Genomic DNA, 21,330 nt, shown 5'->3' with positions numbered 1-21,330 from the left:
CGTTCCCACTGATTTATTGTGTAAATTCCCTTCAAGCAAGAACCGGCATCGCATGAAACATTTTTATTTGTCTGATTGAAAATAGTTGAAAAATTGTCTCCCTCTTCTTTAAAACCATAATAGGTTGATTTCCATTAAAGCAACTACTGTATGGACAAGTTTACTTTGACCCCAAATCAGCGTACTACTAAATGAGCCTTCAAGTCTGAATAGATCCGTAGTTGTGTATTTAAGGCTTGAGTTGTCTGATATGGACATACCTAAAAATACAAAGTTACAGCTCGGCTTCAGACGCTTTAAAACCGTTTGGCAGTAGTTGATGTCATGAAAGAGGTGGGAGCTATCAATCATTTTAAAATGCTGATGGATGAGCATTTAAAGCACCTTACAGGAAATAGAGTTAAGCGCTGCCAGGAAAAATCTGTTGAGATATTATTAAGTCAGCATTATATATTAGAACAGTGGAGGAACTACCTACAGTAGCATATAGACACAGGCAACATGGACACCATGTACTGTATGATGGATTGCAAGAGTTATCCCAACTTTTACTTGAGCCAGGTCAACAAACTGAACTCTCGACAGACTATCAAAACCAAATATCATCCCTGTGCGCTTCTCTTGTGTTTGTAGGAAGGTTGTTGTTATGTCATGGAGGACAGAAATGTACTGAAACTGTATACAGCAGGTTTACCGACAGGATGACAGTGTTTCATGCACAGTAATGTCCTGAGGTTGCACTGCAGGTGTGTTCCAGTATATGAAGAGACTGCAGCTCTACGCCTGTGGTTTGAAAGCCCACACAAGTCATTCACAGCTTTAGGCGACACAGATACACAAGTGCAAAAGACATTCCTGATGGATTGCAGAAGCTCTTCATTACTGTAAATAACATTCCCATCTCCAGAGCAGAGGGTGGGCTAGGATTATAGAAGAGAAAAGTACTTGTTTTGCACCTTAGAATGTATGTCTGCATGTTTACATCTATCGGCACTTTGCTTTTTCTGAAGAGTACAGGTTTCACCACCTGGAGAGCTGAATACATGTAAATGGTACAAAACATGAAATCGGGAGGATACACACAAAGACGAGGCCTTTGTTTAGACTAGTCCTACTTTCGCTGGTAAAGGTGTTGGTCTATTCCAATACAATTACACTTGTTGAGGCAAGCCTCGGTGTAGTAACATAAATAAACATAATGACAGACAATGTTGGCAAGAAACTCCAAAGTAAATGTGTCACAGCATTTATGACATGAAAACTGCTTGACATGCAGGTCTATCAGCCTCACGGCTACATCTTTAAAACCAGCGCCATCCTCACTGTGCACATTTAGCTCTAGCGAAGTGAATGCTGATGCACTGCTGTGTAATAATTCATTGGCAAGTCAGAATATGTGTTTTGGTAAATGGGTAAACAGACATCAGTTTCCTTAATTGCCATGTGTGGATTTACTGTTCACTCTGCGCTGGCTGCATAATCTAAGGCCAATTAACATTTGTAAGTAAATTTACATCAGGTGACTGCTTCATTCTGTCTAAAGAGCCTCGTGGTTTACAATACAACCATTGGCTTTTGCTGCATTTAAGTCATATCGATTGGACCGTGATGACAAGCAGACGGGTTGAAAAGAACATTCATGTCAGCCTCCTACTGCCGTTGTAATTCGGAGTCGAAGATATCAGGAAATTCTGACAATGACGATATTTGTGAGTGGTAGGTGTTTCATAGTGTCTACATGAGAGAGATTGACCAGCCCACTGTGTAAGTATTTACTGTAGCTTTGGTTGGATGAGAAAATACTGTTTGCTTGTTTCTTGTGTCTTTCTTATTCCATACCTGAGGCCTTGGCGGCGGTGCTCTCCTGATCGTCTGTCAGACAGGTGGCAGCGGAGGGCAGCGTGGAGTCAATCATCTTCAGGTACTGCTCCCTGGCCAGACTCAGAATGACCTTCAAGTCATTGACGGGTATGGAGGTCGAGGCTGATGCTTCTTCTTTCTGTCCTGGACACACAAACAGACACTGGGTTTCATTTTTGGCAACATTTCAGATTTAGTTTTTGACTTTTTGGGCTTTGACAGGTAAAATGGTGGAACAGATAACGGCTTTCGGATTGAATTTTGGCTTTAAAGTTTTCAATGAGAAGCAATAATGTACCATTAGTAATCTATACATCTTTAGAACCTAAATGTCTTCTTTGTCCTAGAGAGAAGGAGTAACTAAAAAAAGTGTTTCTCGCTGGACTAACTTTTGAATTTCACTGCTACTCTACACCACACTAGTAAGATCTTTGTGAAGAAAAAGAGAGAATGTCTTGCATTAATTAGGGGAGATAGGGTACCTCTCTGGTGTAGACCCAGTGTGTGACTCCGGCTTTAAAGCCGTTACATTAAAATCGTATGTAGACTTAGCTTTTTCAGTGGAACAGCAAACACTCTGGACATGTTTAAGAGGTGGCCAAGGGGCAAACATAGGCAGAAGAAATGATAAAAGGCCATATTTAAAAGTATTGGTTTATTAAGGGGAGACATTAAAATTTGAAATTTAAAAAATTAGCGAATAGATATCACCATGGAACTTCCCCTGTTGATAACTTATATTAAGATAAATATTTTTTGTATTACAAGTTTTCCAAAATGTTATGTTTGAATATGCAAATGAGGCAGTATCTTATGCTAACTTTTGTTGAATTTAGGAGAAATCTATAGACGCAAATAGAAAAAGTACAGTAAAATAAACACCTAAATGTGTATTTTGGATCTTTTATTTCCACTAGTCTGAGAGAAGACATGTAAGGGAAGCAAAATAGCCAAAAATCTCAAAAATAACCACTGCATGAAAAACTATATCTTCTGCCTGGGGTATCTCCCCTTAAGCAAAAAAAAAAAAAAAAAAAGTTGATTATTGCTCTAATAAATGTATGTGTATCTATCTATCTGTCAAATTGCTTCGTTTTGTGAATTTTACTTGAGTTGTAAAATGAATTAGTATTTTATTATCTTGAGAAATTGTAACATTTGTCAACAGAATCTGCAGTGTGACATGGGTGTGATGGGGCAATTTAAAAAAGTTTCACATTACATTATAAATGGTTGAGAGTTAGATAACCAGTGAAATTGAAACTGAGAAAAATTACACACGTGTCACATAATCAGAAAAACTTCCAGTACTTCAGTACAGAACTTCTAACTTTTGGCAACTTAAAAGGACATGCCTTTTCCCAATTTAATGCCAAGTCAGAATATATTGCAATGAATTTCATTAAGGGCTGTGGTCTGTCAGGACTCTTCATTCTGCTCACGGCCTTTTCAAAGAACAGCCCTATTGCTTTTCCTAAAGTCTGAAGAATTTCACTCCGCTTCATTTAATCTGGCTCCACTCCACTGGTGTTTCACTATCTTCTGCTGCCAAGGGGACTTTATGTGTGTCTGTAAAATAATGATATTTCAACACAGTCTTTCTGTGCACCAGCCTGTGCTGAGGGGCTGCTGAAAGCTCAACAGTTCGGGAAGCTCTGAGTTGCCCCGACAGGGATGCACACAAGCAAAAGCACACAAAGCTAAAGACTGGCATTTGATCTCAAGTGAATTTATATTAGGAATCAACATTGAGGACTTCTGTCATTTTTTCTACCGGCGGGTGGCTGAATGAAGCGGACGTGTAAAGTCAGTACCTACAGTACAACAGCACACTGTTGGTCTGTCTTTACTCATTTCAAAATATTTTTTATGACATTATAAGGTTCAAATAATGTTACGTTATATATGTAAGAGCTGTAATTAACGACTATTATCATTATTGAGTAATCCGTCAATTATTTTTTGATTGTTTTTCCTATGAAAAATGTTAGAAAATAGTGAAAAACACTCATTTCAATTTCCAAATTTGTTGTGTTGTCTGACCAAGATTACAAAACCCAAAGATGTTAAATTTATTATGACATAAAACAGATAAAATCAGCAAATCTTCACATATGAGTAGAGCCAGCAAATGTTTGACACTTGAAAAATAACTGACATGACTTATCAATTATCAAAATAGTTTTTTGATAGTTTTTTTTGTAGATTGTCTGAACGGATAATTCTTTTAGCCCTTATAACTTTATCAGATGAGATTCATATTGGTGTGTTTTGTAGTTTTTTAATCACCCGTTTGTGAAGATATAAACCATGAAGCAAAGATGTGTTCTCCCATCCATGACATTGCAAATTATACGTTATGTATTGATCCCCGAACGATGAAGACTCAGATTTAACTTCAGGCACGAGTGGTTGTGTCAGTCTGGATAACATGAAGATGATGAAAAGGACTAATTAAAGAGGGTTGTGAGCCAGCAGCCAGCAGGGTCAGGAGAGGGTTAAAGACACATCAAATAATCCGCCTCATGCTGTAAATATGACTGCTGAGCAGTGTGCAGGGTCAACCAGGTTTATTAATGTATCTGTCATTGAAGTCAACATGAAGTGAGAAATACCTTTGGTTTTTTTAATTGTCAAACAATGTTCCTGATGAGAAGACACACCAGTTTTTAGACAGGTAAAAAAGTATACGTGTTATGCTATATGAAAAATCTGTTCCCATAAAACTCCCAAATCCATTTTCTCCTCTGCTGTTCTGTGCGCGATCGTTTCCCCATCCAGCTTGGAGGCATTAAAAGTTTGATTGACATATCTTAGCGAGCTCAAGGTGCTGTTCTGAGGGCTTGTCTCGGTTATTATCATACATTAGCATGCAAGCAATTAATAAAAGTGCAATGGCAGCACTAAAATACAACAAAAATGGTGATGAATTCTGTTAGTGTGCAATAAATCTGTCGACATAATGTTCGACTTCTACACCACCTACTTTTTGTTCCCAGAATTACAATGTATTCTGTGACTTGTTTTCCATTTCAGGAGCAATTGAAATGGAGTACTTACGGAGATATTCTTTGAGTACCAGCGTCTGGACTTGGGCCACCTTCCTCTCTCTCTTCAGCAGGCCGGCTCCTTGGAGACAGGGAAGAGGGTGGAGGATGCTGCCAACAGCTCCTCCTGGTCAAAGAGAGAGAAGCAGAGAATCATTAGTTCATTTATGAAACTCAATGTGTATTGTTTGGAGACTAACTCGTGGAAAATGTTGATATTTCGAGTGGGATCAGGGGCAAAAAGGTAAATTCAATATTTGGCAAAAAACTCATCAAGTCTCTAAAAAAATTGTTAAAATGAAACAATCCGAGAGGGGAAAAAACTACTACTGCTTTTTCATCTACTACTTTCCCATTTTACGGCATCATAAGGTAAAAAGGTTGGGGACCACTGAATTAGTAAACAATAACAAAAAGATAAACCTAAGATTGTGCGCCAATACTTTGCAGTAAACATATGGTTAATTCATTAAATGTGTAACCCCTTTGTTGGCAAAATAGAATATTATGCTAGTACAGGACACAAATGTGTATGGAGTATTTCAGGCTTTTTGTTCAGGTGCAACGACCCTCAGGTGTGCATTTAAGACTTTCGTTCTGAAAACTCTGCTGTCATTGCAGCAGTTAGGGCACCTTTTACAAGTCCTTGCTCTGCATTTAAAGTATTTCAAAAATGTCTCCTGAAGGTTGCATGAAATGTTAACAACAGCGGGAACTCTCGGGAGGAAAACACCACAGCGGGTCTCTTGAATATCATATAAAGCCCAAGAACAATCAAGGACTTCCATCAGGAAGAAGAAGTAGCTTTTAGTTTAGAGAACAAAACAAACAGTGTGAGATTCACGTGTCTGTCCTTCTAGTCAGCCATAACCAGCCAAGGTTTTTCTTCAATCATCCATCCATCGATACATCCATTCCATTCTTCCTCATCACCTTTCTTCAATACTCTCTCACTCCTTTCCTCTTTGATTGATTGCTCTTATTTTATTGACAAAAATTAGGAAATCCTTAATAGAACAGTCACAATTTACCATTGCTGTGAGAGAGGAGGGAGGAGAAACAGTAAAGATCATACAGGCTAGCCTGATGAACAATGACAACCCCTCATCCTGTCAATGAAGCCAGAAGGGCGCCCACTCCAATCAAGCTGAGGAGCTGCTTTAAGAGAACCGGGGACACTTGAAAAGGTTTTTCTTTACAATATGGCAGAAAACTAAATTACTGCTAAAGGTTCCCACATCTCCAAATGTTGTTAAACTACTACTAGAGTGCTCTTTACAGCTGATTACAGTACAACAGAGGTTTTCAAACTGAGGCGTGCCTCTCCGGGGGTAGTTTAAACCCCTTAGCATCACAATTTGCACTCCTTCTTCTTTGAGTCAGATTTAAGTCAATCTGAATGCACTGACATGATACACATATTTTTAGATGCAGTGTGACTCTAACACTGTAGGAGGACATCATTATGTCCAATTATATCCATCGTAAATAAACGTCCATAAACCACTTAGACATCATTAATCATTAAGTTTCCTTCAGTATCAAAGTGATCCAGTGATAGTCGTCTGTACATTCATGGGTGCAGTGCAAACAGGAAATGCAAATAGCTAAATCAGCATCTTTTTAATTGTGCAAAACAATATATTTATTTTCATGTTGCACCATCAATGTTTATTTGACATTACTGAGGCACGATGGGGAAGGGTGATTGTGTTTATCACAGTGTCAGACTTTGAAACCCCCTGCAGTACAACTACTATCTCTTTCTGACTCTCGCAAACAGACAACGAGGTCCAGGATGCTGCGATTCAAGGTTTTAGCAAATGAAAGTGACACTGAAACATTCACTGTGGCACACACAGAAATACACACACACACACAGTCCTCTACGAACATGACAGCATAATATACCTGATGATGACAGAGACTTCTCTCTCAGCAACCCGGAGACGGTTGCCATGGCAGCCGCTCCATTGATTTGGCTGTCTGAGTGCAGCATCCTGACCCTGCAGCCTCCAAACCCGGTGTCATCTGAGCCCTGGACCAACAGAAGGTAGTGAGCACTCTCACCTTTCACCTCAACGTCAGACACTGCAGGGTATGGACAGAAGAAGAGAGATTTCATCCAGAGTTAATCCACAGACAGATTCGTCATATTTTACAAACTTGTTTTATTATAATTATTTATTGTTTTAATATCTGCTGCACGCTCCATATGATTTATTTTTTTTATCCTATTGTTTGCTGCTGCAATGAAAAATTAATTTACCATTTTATATAATTTATTTATACATTTTGTATCACTACAATTGTACTTAAAACTGTCCAGTGTGTAGGATTTAGGGTGATTTATTTGCAGAAATGTAAAATAATATTCATAACTATGTTTTCATTAGTGTATAATCACGTGAAACTAAGAATCGCTGTGTTTTCGTTAGCTTAGAATGAGCCCTTCATATCCACATAGGGAGCGGGTCCTCTTCACGGAGTCTGCCATGTTGCACCGCCACGTTTCTACAGTAGCCCAGAACAGATAAACCATACACTGGCTCTAGAGAGAGTCGTTACCTGAAGGCCACCGTATATTCTCTACACGCTGAGCAGAGCAGAGCAGAAGGGTATTCAGTTGGTTGCAATCTGCAACCTCACCCTTCAACATATCTCACCCTAAGAATTGTTGATCAAGCGTATTGTATATCTAATCCCTGCTGTCCAATTCTTATTTTTATTGTTTACCATTTGCTGCAGCGATCCAATTTCCTCAAGGGTATGATTATATCAGTTATATCAGTTATGATTTGTCTTATGAATTTTGTCTCTGATGTTTCCAGCGGTGTTTTCCAAATTGACTCAGTCCCACTTCCGAGTCTGCTTCCCCAACGGAGGGCTTTATTATCTATATCAGTGTAGTCCTAGTTACCAATTTATTTCCCCACAGAAGGTGATATGGCTCCTCTTTGCTGTTGCCAAACGGTCATCCATTTAACAAGACAATGAAAGGGGACATGAAAATAAAAATTAAAAACAGTCTTACTGGGTAAGGACTTTGGCCTCCTGGCTATAGACTCTCTCCAACGCTGGGAGCTGAGTTGGCTGGCTGCAGGCTGAGCGATGGGGGTGATTATACAGGATAGGCTGAACAACGCTCCAACCTGGAGATAGAAATATAGTTGATAAACAAAGTCCCTCAGTCCCATGAATAATACAGAAGATTAAACTTATATGCATCTTCTACTGTATGTCCTATGCAAATGTAAACACATTTGACTGGGGACGACAGTAAACAAGCAGAAATCAAAGTTTGAATGCCATTAACTTACTTATTTACATCATTAGAGATTATACAGTTCTATAGCTGACATCTTGTACATATAAGAGCACAGTTACCTTTCCACGCAGTGACCTCAGCTGGTCCAACAGAAGTTTAGCTTTCATCGATTTCCCAGACAGGCTTCTGTTTGTTGGTGGTAAAGGAATAATACAATATAGGGCAGAAGGTGTTACCAACCATCAATTCCTTACAGGGCTGCAGTAAAAACAGCAGAAGCTGCAGTATGTAACCTTTATTCAAATCTATATGTATGGATAAAGGATCAAGGTTGTTTTATTATTATGTCACTCAAACAGTTTGCATCTAGATAAGCAAGTCCAGCTAAATATGGATGGAGGTAGACATGATGATACTGTGTTTCCCAAGAAACACACACTTCAGAAATGAGGATACAGTTCAAACTGGGTTGTAGACATCAGGAAGCTGGGCAGGTCTGACAGATTAACCAGCTGAACCAAATCTAGAACTGGTGCGTAGTAATGGAAGACCTGCAAAAGCAGAACAAACAGACAGAGAGAAGGGTGGTGGAGGAGAGAGAGAAAGAATGAAATAAGGAAACAAACAAACAGAGAAGAGGATGGAGAAAAAAAAACAGGGTTGTAGCACACAGAACAGCATCTAAAAAGACAAACATTCACAGTGGTTTGTGAAGCAACAGCTTCAGGAAATGGAGACCATCCAGCAGCTGAAAGACTAAGACACAACTGAAGTGTCCTTGAGCAAGATACTGAACCTTAACCAGCTCAGAGGTGATGTTATATAACGGACCCTGAAATCTGATCTTTCTTGGTTCCAAATCTGAACTTGGATCTCCAGTGGAAATGTCAGCGAAATAACATTTTCGGTGCATCCAGATGTGTCCAAGTATGTGTGCAGAGGGGAAGAGGAAGGTTTGAGGGAAAGAAAAAAAGATCTGGACACAGAAACAGACATTGGCTCTTATATCCACTATATAATTACCTAAACACGGGAGCTGAAACTGACACTTATTTTCATTATAAATCAATTTGACTAATTTTTTGGTTGATAAAATGTCAGAAAAAGAGCGAAAAATGTCTATCACAAGTTCCAGCAGCTTAAGTTGACGTCTTCACATCTCTTGTTTTGCCCCAACAACAGCACGAAACACAAAGATAATCAATTTACAATGACATTAAACAGAGAAAAAACTAAGAAATGAACAAGAAAATGAAAGAAAAGAAAAGATGAATCAAATGTCAAAACTGTTTTCGATAACTTTCTGTTGACAAACTAAACGATTAATTGACTAATCGCTTCAGCGTTACTAAACACCTTAAACACCAACCACCTAAACACAGAACAGAAGAAGAATATCTTCCGTTTTCTGTCAGGGGCCAATCAGGTGCTTAACAAACTGTAGCTCACATATAAAAAAAAAAAGCCTACATTTCAACAGTCTGCAGTTGTCCTACTTATCTAATGAGCTCATTAATGAGGAAATCAATAATATATAAAAATCATTTGTCACATGGAAACACAGCTCATTTGCATATACAGATTATTACAAGAATACCAAGGAAAGCCTGAAATCCCAATCTCATAATTTATTGATCTGGAACGAAAAAATTAAGTGCCGACCTATTTCTGATAGACTCATAGATTAAGAGTAAATGAAGATTTTAATGAACCAGGGTCGAATTCCCAGTCTCTTTAGCAAATTCATTACTCGTTTGTTCAACCAACTGAAGAGGCTGACTAATGGAGTGACCTCCAGTATTTAAAGCTGGAGTAGGCGGTATACTTTTGGCATCGTTGGGCAAAAATGTCATAATAACCTTTCAGCATATTGCAATTCAAGTGGTCTGAGAGGCTTACAATGCAAAAGCAACCCAAAAATAGTTTAACCACAAGGCTACGGCAGTACTGTAGCTCAGAGCAAGCGTCAATCTCTCTAATAGTTTAGTGTTTTGCATGAGCTTACTGCTGTTAGCAGAAGGATTAACTATTAGAAACATTTTTTTCTCCATCTGTGAAACGCTGTATGTCCACAGTATGTCATCTGAAAGGTCTTTACATGCGCACAAGTTTGCAAAGAAAAAAAGGGGGGAGATTCTCATAGAATTGACGCTATATAACGGCATCAGGATCACAATCACGACCAGGATGATGTTTGAAATGAATGGCTTGTACTCATAAGCGCGTGCATATGTCCCTGCTCATCTGGGGAGGGGAGAGCTGCTGGATGAAGGGCTGCATTTCCAAATTCTGGTGGGGTTTTTTTGTATTTTTTGTCTTTTCCAGAAAGCTGCCTACCCTGGGGTTCCACTTGAATTATAATATGCTGAAAGGTTATCATGGATTTTTTGCCCAATAATACAAAACTGCCTCCCCCCAGGTTTAACTGTGCTCATTACTTCAAAAATCATCCTGGGTAATGGTTTAAAATTGCATATGCCTTTGGTAAATGCTTTTGTACATTTCAACATGACTCTGCGTTATTCAACATGTAATCACTGCAAAAGTGTTGAAGAAGTTGTTGCGATGTTGCTGACAACATAACCGACGGCGTTTCCGGTAGTGACCAACTGATGCGTGACTTTCACTGCAGGTTAAAGGGTTTAGGAGGTGGAGGAAGTATGCAAGTTTGAATGCAGATTTTGTGGCCAGAAGACTTTTTTTAATCCTAAAATAAAGTGCAATGTGAGTGCCCTTTCCCTTCCTTGACAAACGGGATTGAGGCACTTTTAAAAAGGACACTCAAGAGAGATTAAATGTCACCATTTGAATATGCTATAGGGCAGTTGGGTCTGTGTAGGAGAACATTCACTATTAATAAAAAGCTTTTCTGATAAACAGCTCGCTTGAGAATTAAGTTAGAAGAATAAAAAAGGAGACTGTGACATGATTCAGAGGAATTTCCTCCATTTGTTTTGAAAATGTATAGAATGGATGTACAGTTCTTTTTATTTCCTTTACTGTTCATTCTCTCTATCACTTCTTCACTTGAACTCTTAAAGAAACAAATTTCAGTCTTGTTAGTATTATTGTAGAACAAAAGGTTTGTATCCTGTGACAAGGAAGTGCCTATTCTTCCAATATCTCTAGTTGGATTAGGCCCATCGACTGTATATAAGAAGTAGACGTAGTCACTGTGACGTCACTCATTGGTTTGTGGACCCATTTGGAAGCCTTGAGTTCAGCATTTTGGCCGTCGCCATGTTGGTTATTTGCAACCAGAAGTGACACGAAAGGTAGAGCTAAGTACAACCGAACGCTGAATAAAACATTTTTAGGCGACCAAAAATGTCATAATTAACTTTCATCAACTGAAAAAACTATGAAAGGGGAAAATTTCTAAGACCAAAACACAGACAACTCCCATACTGAACAACACCGTGGTAGCGAGCTGTCAATCACAAGGTGCTTTATAGTCTATTTGACTCTAAATGGGACCATAATTTACTAAATGAACATCATGCTGTATTGAAGAAGACTTGAAACGAGCGATTGAGACCATGAACTCATGTTTACAATGTTTACAATCTACAAGAAGTAGGGTCATTTTCTCATAGACTTCTTTCCAACCAGACTTCTTTTTGCAACCAGAGGAGTCGCCCCCTGCTGGCTATTAGAAAGAATGCAGGTTTAAGACACTTCCGCATTGGCTTCACTTTTCAGACCCGGAGTTGCCCACTGATAAGGCCATTGTGTGCAGTACTAAAAATCAATGAGCAGGCCTGTGGTATGGTAATATTGACTTTTTGTATCAATGTGATGAAGCCTTGATTTCACAACTATTTCATCTACTATACACAGATTATCATTTTAATATTTTGTCTATAAACAGTGTCTCTATTGAATTTGCTCTATCATTTATATTATATACATATATATTTCTATATCGATATCACAGCACAAAATTACATATACCGTGATTGAACACTATATCCATATAACAGACAACGACGATATTAAAAGTATGTGATAGAGGCATGTTTATACTTCATACTCGACTGCAGGTTAGATTTCATAAATCACACACTGAGCACACACACTTTGGGTTTGGTGCTCGCACAGCACAGTGTGGCCTCCCATGCCCACGAAGTCAGAGCGTTCATGTGTGTGTGTGTGTGTGTGTGTGTGTGTGCGTGTGTGTGTGTGTGTGTGTTAGTAATTATCACAACAGTTACTCCTGACAGCCTAATAGTTTTTGTCTGAGCATAGTTTCGATTTTACAGTCAGTTTTCCCAGCAGAGCGGAGATGTGATAGTTTTGTTGTCCTCAGAGGTTTTTTTTATTGTGTGCCAAGACAATCACCGCCATCTGCTTCTCTGTACACAGATCTGATGAGATCACACAAACACACACACACACACCGTCTCCCTCTCCATAGACGTGTAAATGAGTAGCATGTACAAACACACACCTTAACTAGGGCTGTGTTAACTGAATAATGAGCACACAACACAAACACATACTATCTGTTGCCAGACACAAACTCACAAAGCGGACAATGGTTAAGATAAACGCAACACAAACATGTTAAACAAGATAAAACTTACAACAGCCACTCTCTGTATCACTACTGCTGTCTGAAGAGCTAATGAGTCTTTCTTTCTCTAATGTGTACAACAGACATCCTTTCAACCTATTGTCTTTAATGCTATTAATGCTTATAAAGACCGCCTGTGTGTGTGCTATAGACCCCATATCAGGCCATAACTTCTTGGGCACAGCTTCTGTGTGGTTTTATTGTTATTGATGTTAATCTACATAAGAAAACTCATTACAGAACTATACCATACCAACTGTTATGAATGACCTCGTCTCACACACACACAGTACACCAGCCGTGTGTTTTTAGTACTTTTTGGTACTTAATGAAACTAACAACTAACTGTACGTTACAACTTTTAACAATTAGTCGATTGACAGAAAATGAATCTGCAACTATTTTAAAGTGATTTATCAAGCAACAAGACCGGGAGTCAACAGCCATGCTAGCGTTTCTGTGAGGCCAATATCGGGCACAATGGTGCTCTGAGCTGAATGCTATTGTCAGAATGCTAACATACTCACAATGACAATGCTAACATGCTGACGTTGAGCAGGTAATGTTTACCATGGTTACTTAGTTTAGCTTATAATGCTAACATTTGCTAATTAGCATTAAATACAACCACATTCGTTTTTTAGGTCAAAAACCCAAATATTGGACAAATTTGAATTTTGACATGACGATGGCGCTAGATGAAAGTTGTTGAGATATTTCTGTCTGGAGCAAAATGTTGGACTGACCGCCATTGCCATCCCTAGAGCCATGCCAATGCTAACGGGGTTAAAAAAAAAAAATGTCAGAAGTTCCCTAGCACCAGGCTTCTCCAATGTGAGGATCTGCTGTTTCACATCATAGTTAACTGAATATTTAGGTGTTTTGGACTGATGGACGGACAAAACAAGACATGTGAAGACGTCAACATGTCTGGGAATCTCCTTTCACTATTTTCTGACATTTTATTGACCGAGTGATTAATAGATAAATCAAGGTGGTAAACCCTAGAAAAATCGATGATGAAGTTAATTGTTACAGTAGTTGCAGCTGACAGCTCACTCTAGGTTTTCAGTACCGGCCAGGAATTCATAACACCTCAAGACAAATAACTCTGAACCTCTCCATTAAAAACTGTGGAATACAAAATCTGACAAAAACGGAAAAAAATTATAATTGAATAGTGAAAGATGCAACTTGGCAAAATGTTTTAATGCCAAATGAAGGTGATGTTTGCCCTAACAAGTATATAAACTCTGGTGAAAGATGGATGGACAAAAGAAGAGCGCAAAATCGAGGAACTAACGTGACTGCAGCTGACGGATTTACCTCATTAAACGCTTTGGCATTGGCTCTCTGTGAATACTGCTTTCCGGCTACAAGGTCATCAATGGTACAAGAGGTCGGCACTCATTTGGCAGATAAAATACATTTGATTTATCTGACTGATGGTCCTTCACAGGTTCCTCAATGTGATTGAAGGGCAACCAGGAAGTGACCCTTTTGAACTCGTCTCCGTCTAGCCACAAGAAATCATTAGGAGATGGTGCAGCTCATTCAACTCTTTAGCTTGGAGGTAAGAGATGTAAATTCAGTCATTATCTACTCAACATCCTGTCAATCAAAACCTTCCCTTAAGTTTTGTAGGAACAAGAACAGGCAGAAGTAATTTCATCATAATCTTCGAGTTCAACAACCTCGAACACATTACATTTCTCTTAACAAGATTTCCTCACTGACAACATTTGGATCAAGCGCAGGGCCTACAGCACTCTGGCAAAAGACTCTGCTTGCTACTGTGGGGCAACTGCTGGCACATTGGAGAACAAATCTTTGTCAGAAACAAGAAATAATGAAGCAAACAATTGGACTTTTGAAACCACAATGGCAATAAAACCCATGTATTTCACTGCCTTAGGTATTTGGAGAGGTTAAATGCCAATCCTAGTTCCAGACTTCGATTTGTACAGTGATTCAAATAAGTCTGTTGTTGTGCCCACTGAGCTGGAGAAACATTCAACCAATCAGAGCTTTGTAGGAGGAATTACAAGTAGGGACATTGTCTTCCTAGGGCTGCACATTTTTTTTAAAAACTATATAATTGAAATTATTTTGACTGATATTGCAATTGGTATTGACTTGATATATCAGAGGGAATGATCATTTTTACAGCATTATTCTCATTTTTATTGAAAAACATGACTTTTGCAGGGACCTGTACAAAACAAAGATGTTTTCTTCAGTGTGTAAGATATGATGTGTAGGCGAGGACATCTCTGCAGCACCACAACATTTCATTCAAAATGGTATGTTGAGAAACATTTCAACTTTAAAAAGTTTTGCACCTCCTGCAATTTGATTTGAAAATTTGATAAATTGTGCAGTCCTACTTCTTCCTACATACAGTACTGTAGCTAGCTAGCTATTAAAAATGACGATGAAAAATGTGTGGGTGAAAATGGACACAGCTTTATGGGTTTTTCTTTGTGAATTTACAGAACTAATAACTATTTAATCACCATATTTCTTTGATCATTGTGAAAAACTTTTTAAAAAGTTACCCCGTGGAGTCTTCTTGCAAAAAATGTAAGGTTTTTACATTCTGTGTTTCTTAGCAAAACACATTGTGTGTAATCTTGAGGTCTAATAAACATGTTGAATACTTTTCTTTCCTCATAACATTTTAATTTTTAAATATTTCAAATTGTGCATTGTTTATATTCATGTTTACTTACTGGCCGTCTCATTCTCCCCTGAATTTGTTGGCACATTCCTGCAGGTCTTTGCGTTTTGATTAGCTGAATGGCGTGAAACTAGTGGCAGGATGTGAATCGCACCACCTGTGTGTGTGCACATGCATGATACAAACAAAACGGGGACCCACTCGTGGTGACATTGCTCAAGTTCAGTCTGATTCTAAGGCTAGCTATCACACACTTGTGCATTAGAAGATAGCCACATTCTGATTTCAGTGTGAACTATTCCCATAAGTAAGGCTGAGGTGTACTGAGGTTTCATGAGCTCAAGGGTAAAGGGTTAGATTAAACAACAAGAGAAGTTAAGGTTGGGAAATACAGAGCTCAGGACTCACCTCAGACTGCAGTTTGTGGTCTGTAGTAGTGTAGGGAGCTTGCAATAGACTGGTCCCTGATATGTGATGCACAGGAGAGCGCAGAGAAAATCCGTCAAATCGGAGCTCCGACACATGCTGAGGCAAACACACACACACACACAGAGGAGAGAAAAGGTCACATGAGGCAAGTTATTTTATTCTTTGATAAACTACGTCACAGTCTATCATGCAGCTATCAAGTTTCTGTTCTCAAATTAACTTTGTCGCATGGCTGTATAGTTAATGGTGCACATGCACATACACACACATATTACTGTACTTGTTATGCTATATATTATACAGCTTTAAAGTGGTGGTGGTGGTTGTTCTCCGACAGGCTTTTATTCCTTTGGGAATTCTCCTTTGTTACACCACTCTCCAACTGTGAAGCTTTTACTTACTGACTGCCGGAGCCCACTCACTTCAGAAGGCAGCAACTTATAAAAAGGTCACTTTCATGAAGGAGAAGCTGCATGCTTGCCTCAGCATACTCAAGAGCACGGTAGACAGAGCAGAGATGACTGGAGAAAACTTCTGTCAAGCGTACGATAGTGTCGCCAGTTGGCAAGGATAAAACGTTCAACTGGCCTGCAACTTTACTTAAAGTGTTGTGTTTAGAGCTTGTTTTGCTGCCCAAAAAATATCAATTAATGCTGTTCTAAGCTTATTTCAGCACAAACACAACACAACACACAAACAGAAGTTGATCAATGAACTAAACAAATGACTTCATTAAGAAAAAGCCTTTTGCTACAGAGTTAAATGGCTGCCATTGAAGTTGGATATTATTGTAATGGAAATTAATAAACAGTGCATGACCCATAGAAAAATATATTCAACTTCAAACTGAAAACTTTATTTCCACAACAAACGATCAAAAGGTCTGCGACAAATAACCTTTCAGAAATCTTATTCTTATAATTTGATGTGAATGTTGCTTCAAACTTCGAATCTCTCACTCCTAAAACCCTTTTGTGTTATGTTAAACATGAAATTAGAAATACTAGGCAGTCACCGGACGGTGACCAATTCAACAACATGCCCTCATACAATATTCTTTGCTAAATGCATTAATTAACAACATGATGTAACTTTTGAGCAGTTTCAAGATACCTCAGTTGTGTATTTTTAGATGCAAGCTGATCAACGTTTAATATGATCATAAAATGGCAACAGAAAATCTCAGCCAAGCTAAAAAAACACCAACAACAATATGAAAGGAAAGTCGATAGTGAAACAGATTGCTGATTCTCCCCAGAGAAATGTGGAAGAACAGCACAAAACTGGCCAAAGGCAGTGTGTGAAAGCAGGAAATAAAGTACACTACATGGCCAAAAGTGTGTGGACACTCGCACATTACAACAATATCGTTTAAAATCTCATTCCAAAACAATGGGCATTAATATGCTGCTACGGTATAACAGACTCCACTCTTCTGGGCAGATTTTGGAGCATGGCAGCAGGAGTTTGTTCTAATTCAGCCTTGAGATCTTGACTGAAGCATTCCAGATCATCCTAAAGGTGATGGATTGATTGGGTTGTGGTCAGGGCTCAGTACAGGCCAGTCAAGTTCTTCCACAACAAACTGGGAAGGCCGTTTCTTTATGGACCTGCTGGCTTTGTGCATGTTGAGACTGGGCTTTCCCCAAGCTGTTGCCACAAAGTTGGAATCACACTATTGTCTAAACAGTTATTCTCAACGACCGGGCCACAAAGATGTTATCTGAAGAACCAATCATCCGTTCACCTCCCCACCCCTACCGCCGCCTCCACCCTCCTGCCAGATAGTAAAAAATGATGACGTGTGTAAATGCACATTCAATTCAATACAATATCTTTTGCTGAGCATCAGAACTGAGGATCCACCCTCGGTCTATGAAACCCTTACTGCCCCTCCAGACCACATACTTTGATTTCTCCACTTCATTTCTCCACCTTGTCAGCCACAAAAAAAGGACACACCCTCCATCCATCTCCGATATCGATCAGTTACACTTTGACAGATTAGTTGTGAATAAGTCCACATTTCTCATTTCTCTCCTTCTGTGCGCTGACTGCGCTCCTCTCTCTCTCTTTCTCTTTCTCGACGCTGTCGGTGTAACGTCGCAAAAACGCTGAGATAGCAAAAGAATCAGCTTACTTTTGAAGTAGAATTAAATGAATTAACTTATTTTTAACTTACTTTACTGATATATTTTTCATTTTGACAGCTTATCTTGAGTGAATGCAATTGTTTGCTCTCTCTCCAGTCAAAAATGTGTTTCTTATTGTTAACTCACTGTGATAACTCTCTGAAAATGTGGCGTGGAAACTTGGAAGCCTGCAGTGCACATACACTGGCAACAGCCTTTTCAGTGCAGTAGGAGAGATCTTGTGTCCAACATATTTGCATAATGAGAGATTCTGGATTTTCGAATGAGATGAATAATGTGGAAAACACTTTCTATCAGACAGAAAATGTTAATTACAGCAGATCATTTTTATATGGAGAGGTTTAACCTTTAACCTTTACTCCCACCCACCCCACTGGTCCACGAGTCCACTGTTTGTCAGCTCCCCACAGCCAAAAAATATAGAGAACCCCTAGTCTAAAATATGTTTGTATGCTGTAGTAAATCACAAATCATGCAAAAACATACAGAAAAGTATGTAGACACTGGTGTTTGCAAGCTTTTAGCTTGTACTTTTACATTTTAAGTTCCTGAGAAAGTAAAGAACAGCAATGTACCTGCATGTCAATAACACCAACACTGTCCTTTAAAATACAGACAGAAGCTGCCCGGAGGCGTTTTCTAACACTTGTCCTTGCCTAAGTCCGACATAATCAATTACAGCCGACTCCTCAGGGAGCGAGGTCGAGTCAGAGAGAAGCCCGGTCGGGCCAGGGCCGGGTCGGCTCTGCCAGGGCAATGCCAGCAGGGTAGAGCTATTTCCCATGACCCCTTGGTGACCTCCAGTAATACCGCTAGATTCATCCAGCAGCAGAGAACGACTTATCTCCCACTGAGTCAAAAAATTCACGTAATTCAATAGAAAATATGTGAAAATGTACCCTATGGCTTTGTGTGCACTGCATGAGTAATTTCATATGAAACAGATAAAGGAACACATACTGAGGCATGAGTCAGGTCTCCATGATTAGCCCCGGTAAAGAAGGTTTCTTAAGAAGACGCTGTTTTCTCTGCCGTCTCTGGCTGAGCCCCGCCAGCTGTGTGCTCCAGCATACAGAGAACGCGGCTCATAATAAAAAAGCCCTGGGCAAGCGAGCAGGTAAGTTCAAAAGGACACTGCTTTTTCTCATGCCCTCTACAGTACTTGTCCAGCATACAGACAGAGACTCAGAGTTGATGAGACAAAAGAAGTTCTTTCTCTCAGTACCTCATGCACACCTTTTTCTTTCATGGCCGTTTTTTAAATGATCAATCACACCGACAGTACTTCTAAAGTGTAGACAGACTCGTACGAGTAAATACAAAAGACTTAGACATAAATCTTTACTTTCTTCTCTTTGGCACGCTAAACAGCTGTCACCCACATACACATTTTTCTAAAGGTCTTAACCTTCTTGTTCCTGACTAATAGCTTCATCATACTGCCGAGTCATGCACATATTGGTCAAAAAACACACAAACACAGCCTTCTACTAAAATCCTTATTCTTCCTCTCTCTAATAAGCCGCCCTCTTTGGCCCCCCAGAGTCCTGTGTGTCACCAACACCCTCTCTTCTGTGTTTGTAACCATTACAAAAACTAATAGTGCTATGCTGTTCTCCTGCTGTACAATGTATACGTTCAACTGACTTCATGTTTTCTCCATCTTTCTACATTAAGTAAAGAAGACAAAAGTGAAATAAATTATGCAACAAGAACTGTAGTGTCTCCTGAATGTTTCTTCCACTCACTCCTTACCTTCTTCTCTCTGATAACCAGCCCGCCTCTCCACAGTTCTCTATGGTCCATACAGCTGTGTAGGTCAGCAGGCTCCACCAGACTGGCGCTCAGGTAGGACGCTGCTTTCTGCCACCTGGGCAAGACAAAAAAAAATGTACTTTTATTGATTCCTGTAACTTAGGAAAAAAGTCCTGATTCATATTAAATCTCCTATTTAGGCAAGTACAACAGCAATATATTGCTTTGGATTTAATGAAGCTATTTTGCCATTAACTAAAATGAGTGCTTCAGTAGAAATGTTCTTTAGAGTAGTCATCCATTACAGTAAATTGCCGCCTGCTCATGTTTACTCTTCTAACTCCCCCTAGTGGTAACCTGGGAGCACTTCATTATTAATTATATCTGCAAATTCACATAATACTGCTGCATTTTCAGCCATCTTTGCAATTTCACATCCGATTTTCCACCTTTGGCATGCCACAACGAACTTATAGTTGTGCATGTGTGTTGGCATATGTACAATTGACTCCCTAGCCCAAAGAATGTACAGATATCCTGTAAATACAATGACTTTAGGAAGGTTCTTGTGTTAGCGTGTTTGCATATTAGATTAGTTTCAAAGTGTATTCATCATTTTTCTCTGTGCGACTCAAAAAATGTAATGCATGTGTATTTTCCGTCTCCTCACCCAGTGGTGTGCTGTGTGACTACGGTGATCTTAGCAGCATGCCAGCAGGACATGTGTTTGAGGGCTCCCAGCAGAGGCAGCAAGTCTTTAATGGGAGGAGACTGCTCTGCAGAGCCCAACACCAGCACATCCAACAAGGCTTTACCTGAGGGGGGAAAATGGGACAAACCAAAGCGGAATTCATTAGACATTTTCTGTCTCGATAGGATTTCATAAGGGGTCAATAAGTTCCACTGACACCATTTTTTTAACAAGCAGGTAGAGCTGCCTGTTTGCGATTCTAAATATCAAGGTCCGTGGAAGGAAAGTTGGAGGCCACTAGTGACTCCAGCTCCTCGGGGCAGCTAACGATGGAGGGTGACTGTTCCTGAACTCCTGCGGAGGTGGTGTATGCTCTTTAAGAAAGTGAATATGAAGTGAAGTGAGAGTGAAAATCACTTCAGGAGGAAGACTTGCGGAGAAGTAGTCAGAGCAGAAGTATTCCATCTTCCCCCGTGGTGAGTGCATATTCATGAAGTAGAGTGGGCCACCACCTTTTCTACAAGACTGCAGCAAGTAGATTTTCAAAACACCAATTGCTTGGAATTGGATTGGATCCTTGTCACACAGCTGAGGACGTTGGCTTCCGTAAACAGGTTTTAACTGCTTGTTATTGGAAGCTTTTGGCAAAGACAAAACTCTCACTTGAGACATTGTTTTGTGCAGTAGACTAACTTTTTGCTCCGTTGCCCTATCAGTAAACTAGACGTTTGTTGTTCTCCTCGTTAAAGCAAAATGGAGGAAACTGGTGAGCTGTGCTTCACAGGCAATCATAACACCCAAAATCATCTAAGAAGTAGTGTGTGGAAGCATTTTGAATTAAACACCATAGATTGAAAGATTGTGCCCTCAA

General features: G+C 39.5%; 1 protein-coding gene across 1 annotated transcript in view; it reads right to left on the bottom strand.

Annotated features, from left to right (window-relative positions):
* Window positions 1-21,330, bottom strand: part of LOC119496992 (MDM2 binding protein) — a 32,986-nt gene that overhangs the window by 7,095 nt on the left and 4,561 nt on the right. The window contains exons 6-14 of the mRNA XM_037784702.1: window positions 20,439-20,583; window positions 19,769-19,883; window positions 15,840-15,956; window positions 8,632-8,726; window positions 8,295-8,361; window positions 7,942-8,059; window positions 6,819-6,998; window positions 4,921-5,034; window positions 1,840-2,004 (exon numbers count right to left, since the gene is read on the bottom strand). Coding sequence (XP_037640630.1) covers window positions 1,840-2,004; window positions 4,921-5,034; window positions 6,819-6,998; window positions 7,942-8,059; window positions 8,295-8,361; window positions 8,632-8,726; window positions 15,840-15,956; window positions 19,769-19,883; window positions 20,439-20,583 — 1,116 coding nt within the window. The remainder of the gene's footprint in view (window positions 1-1,839; window positions 2,005-4,920; window positions 5,035-6,818; window positions 6,999-7,941; window positions 8,060-8,294; window positions 8,362-8,631; window positions 8,727-15,839; window positions 15,957-19,768; window positions 19,884-20,438; window positions 20,584-21,330) is intronic.

Source organism: Sebastes umbrosus, chromosome 11 (genome assembly GCF_015220745.1).
Source record: "Sebastes umbrosus isolate fSebUmb1 chromosome 11, fSebUmb1.pri, whole genome shotgun sequence".
Classification (NCBI taxonomy): Eukaryota; Metazoa; Chordata; class Actinopteri; order Perciformes; family Sebastidae; genus Sebastes; species Sebastes umbrosus.
The sequence above is the reverse complement of the archived record's forward strand: the minus strand, read 5'-3'. Positions and strand labels throughout refer to the sequence as shown.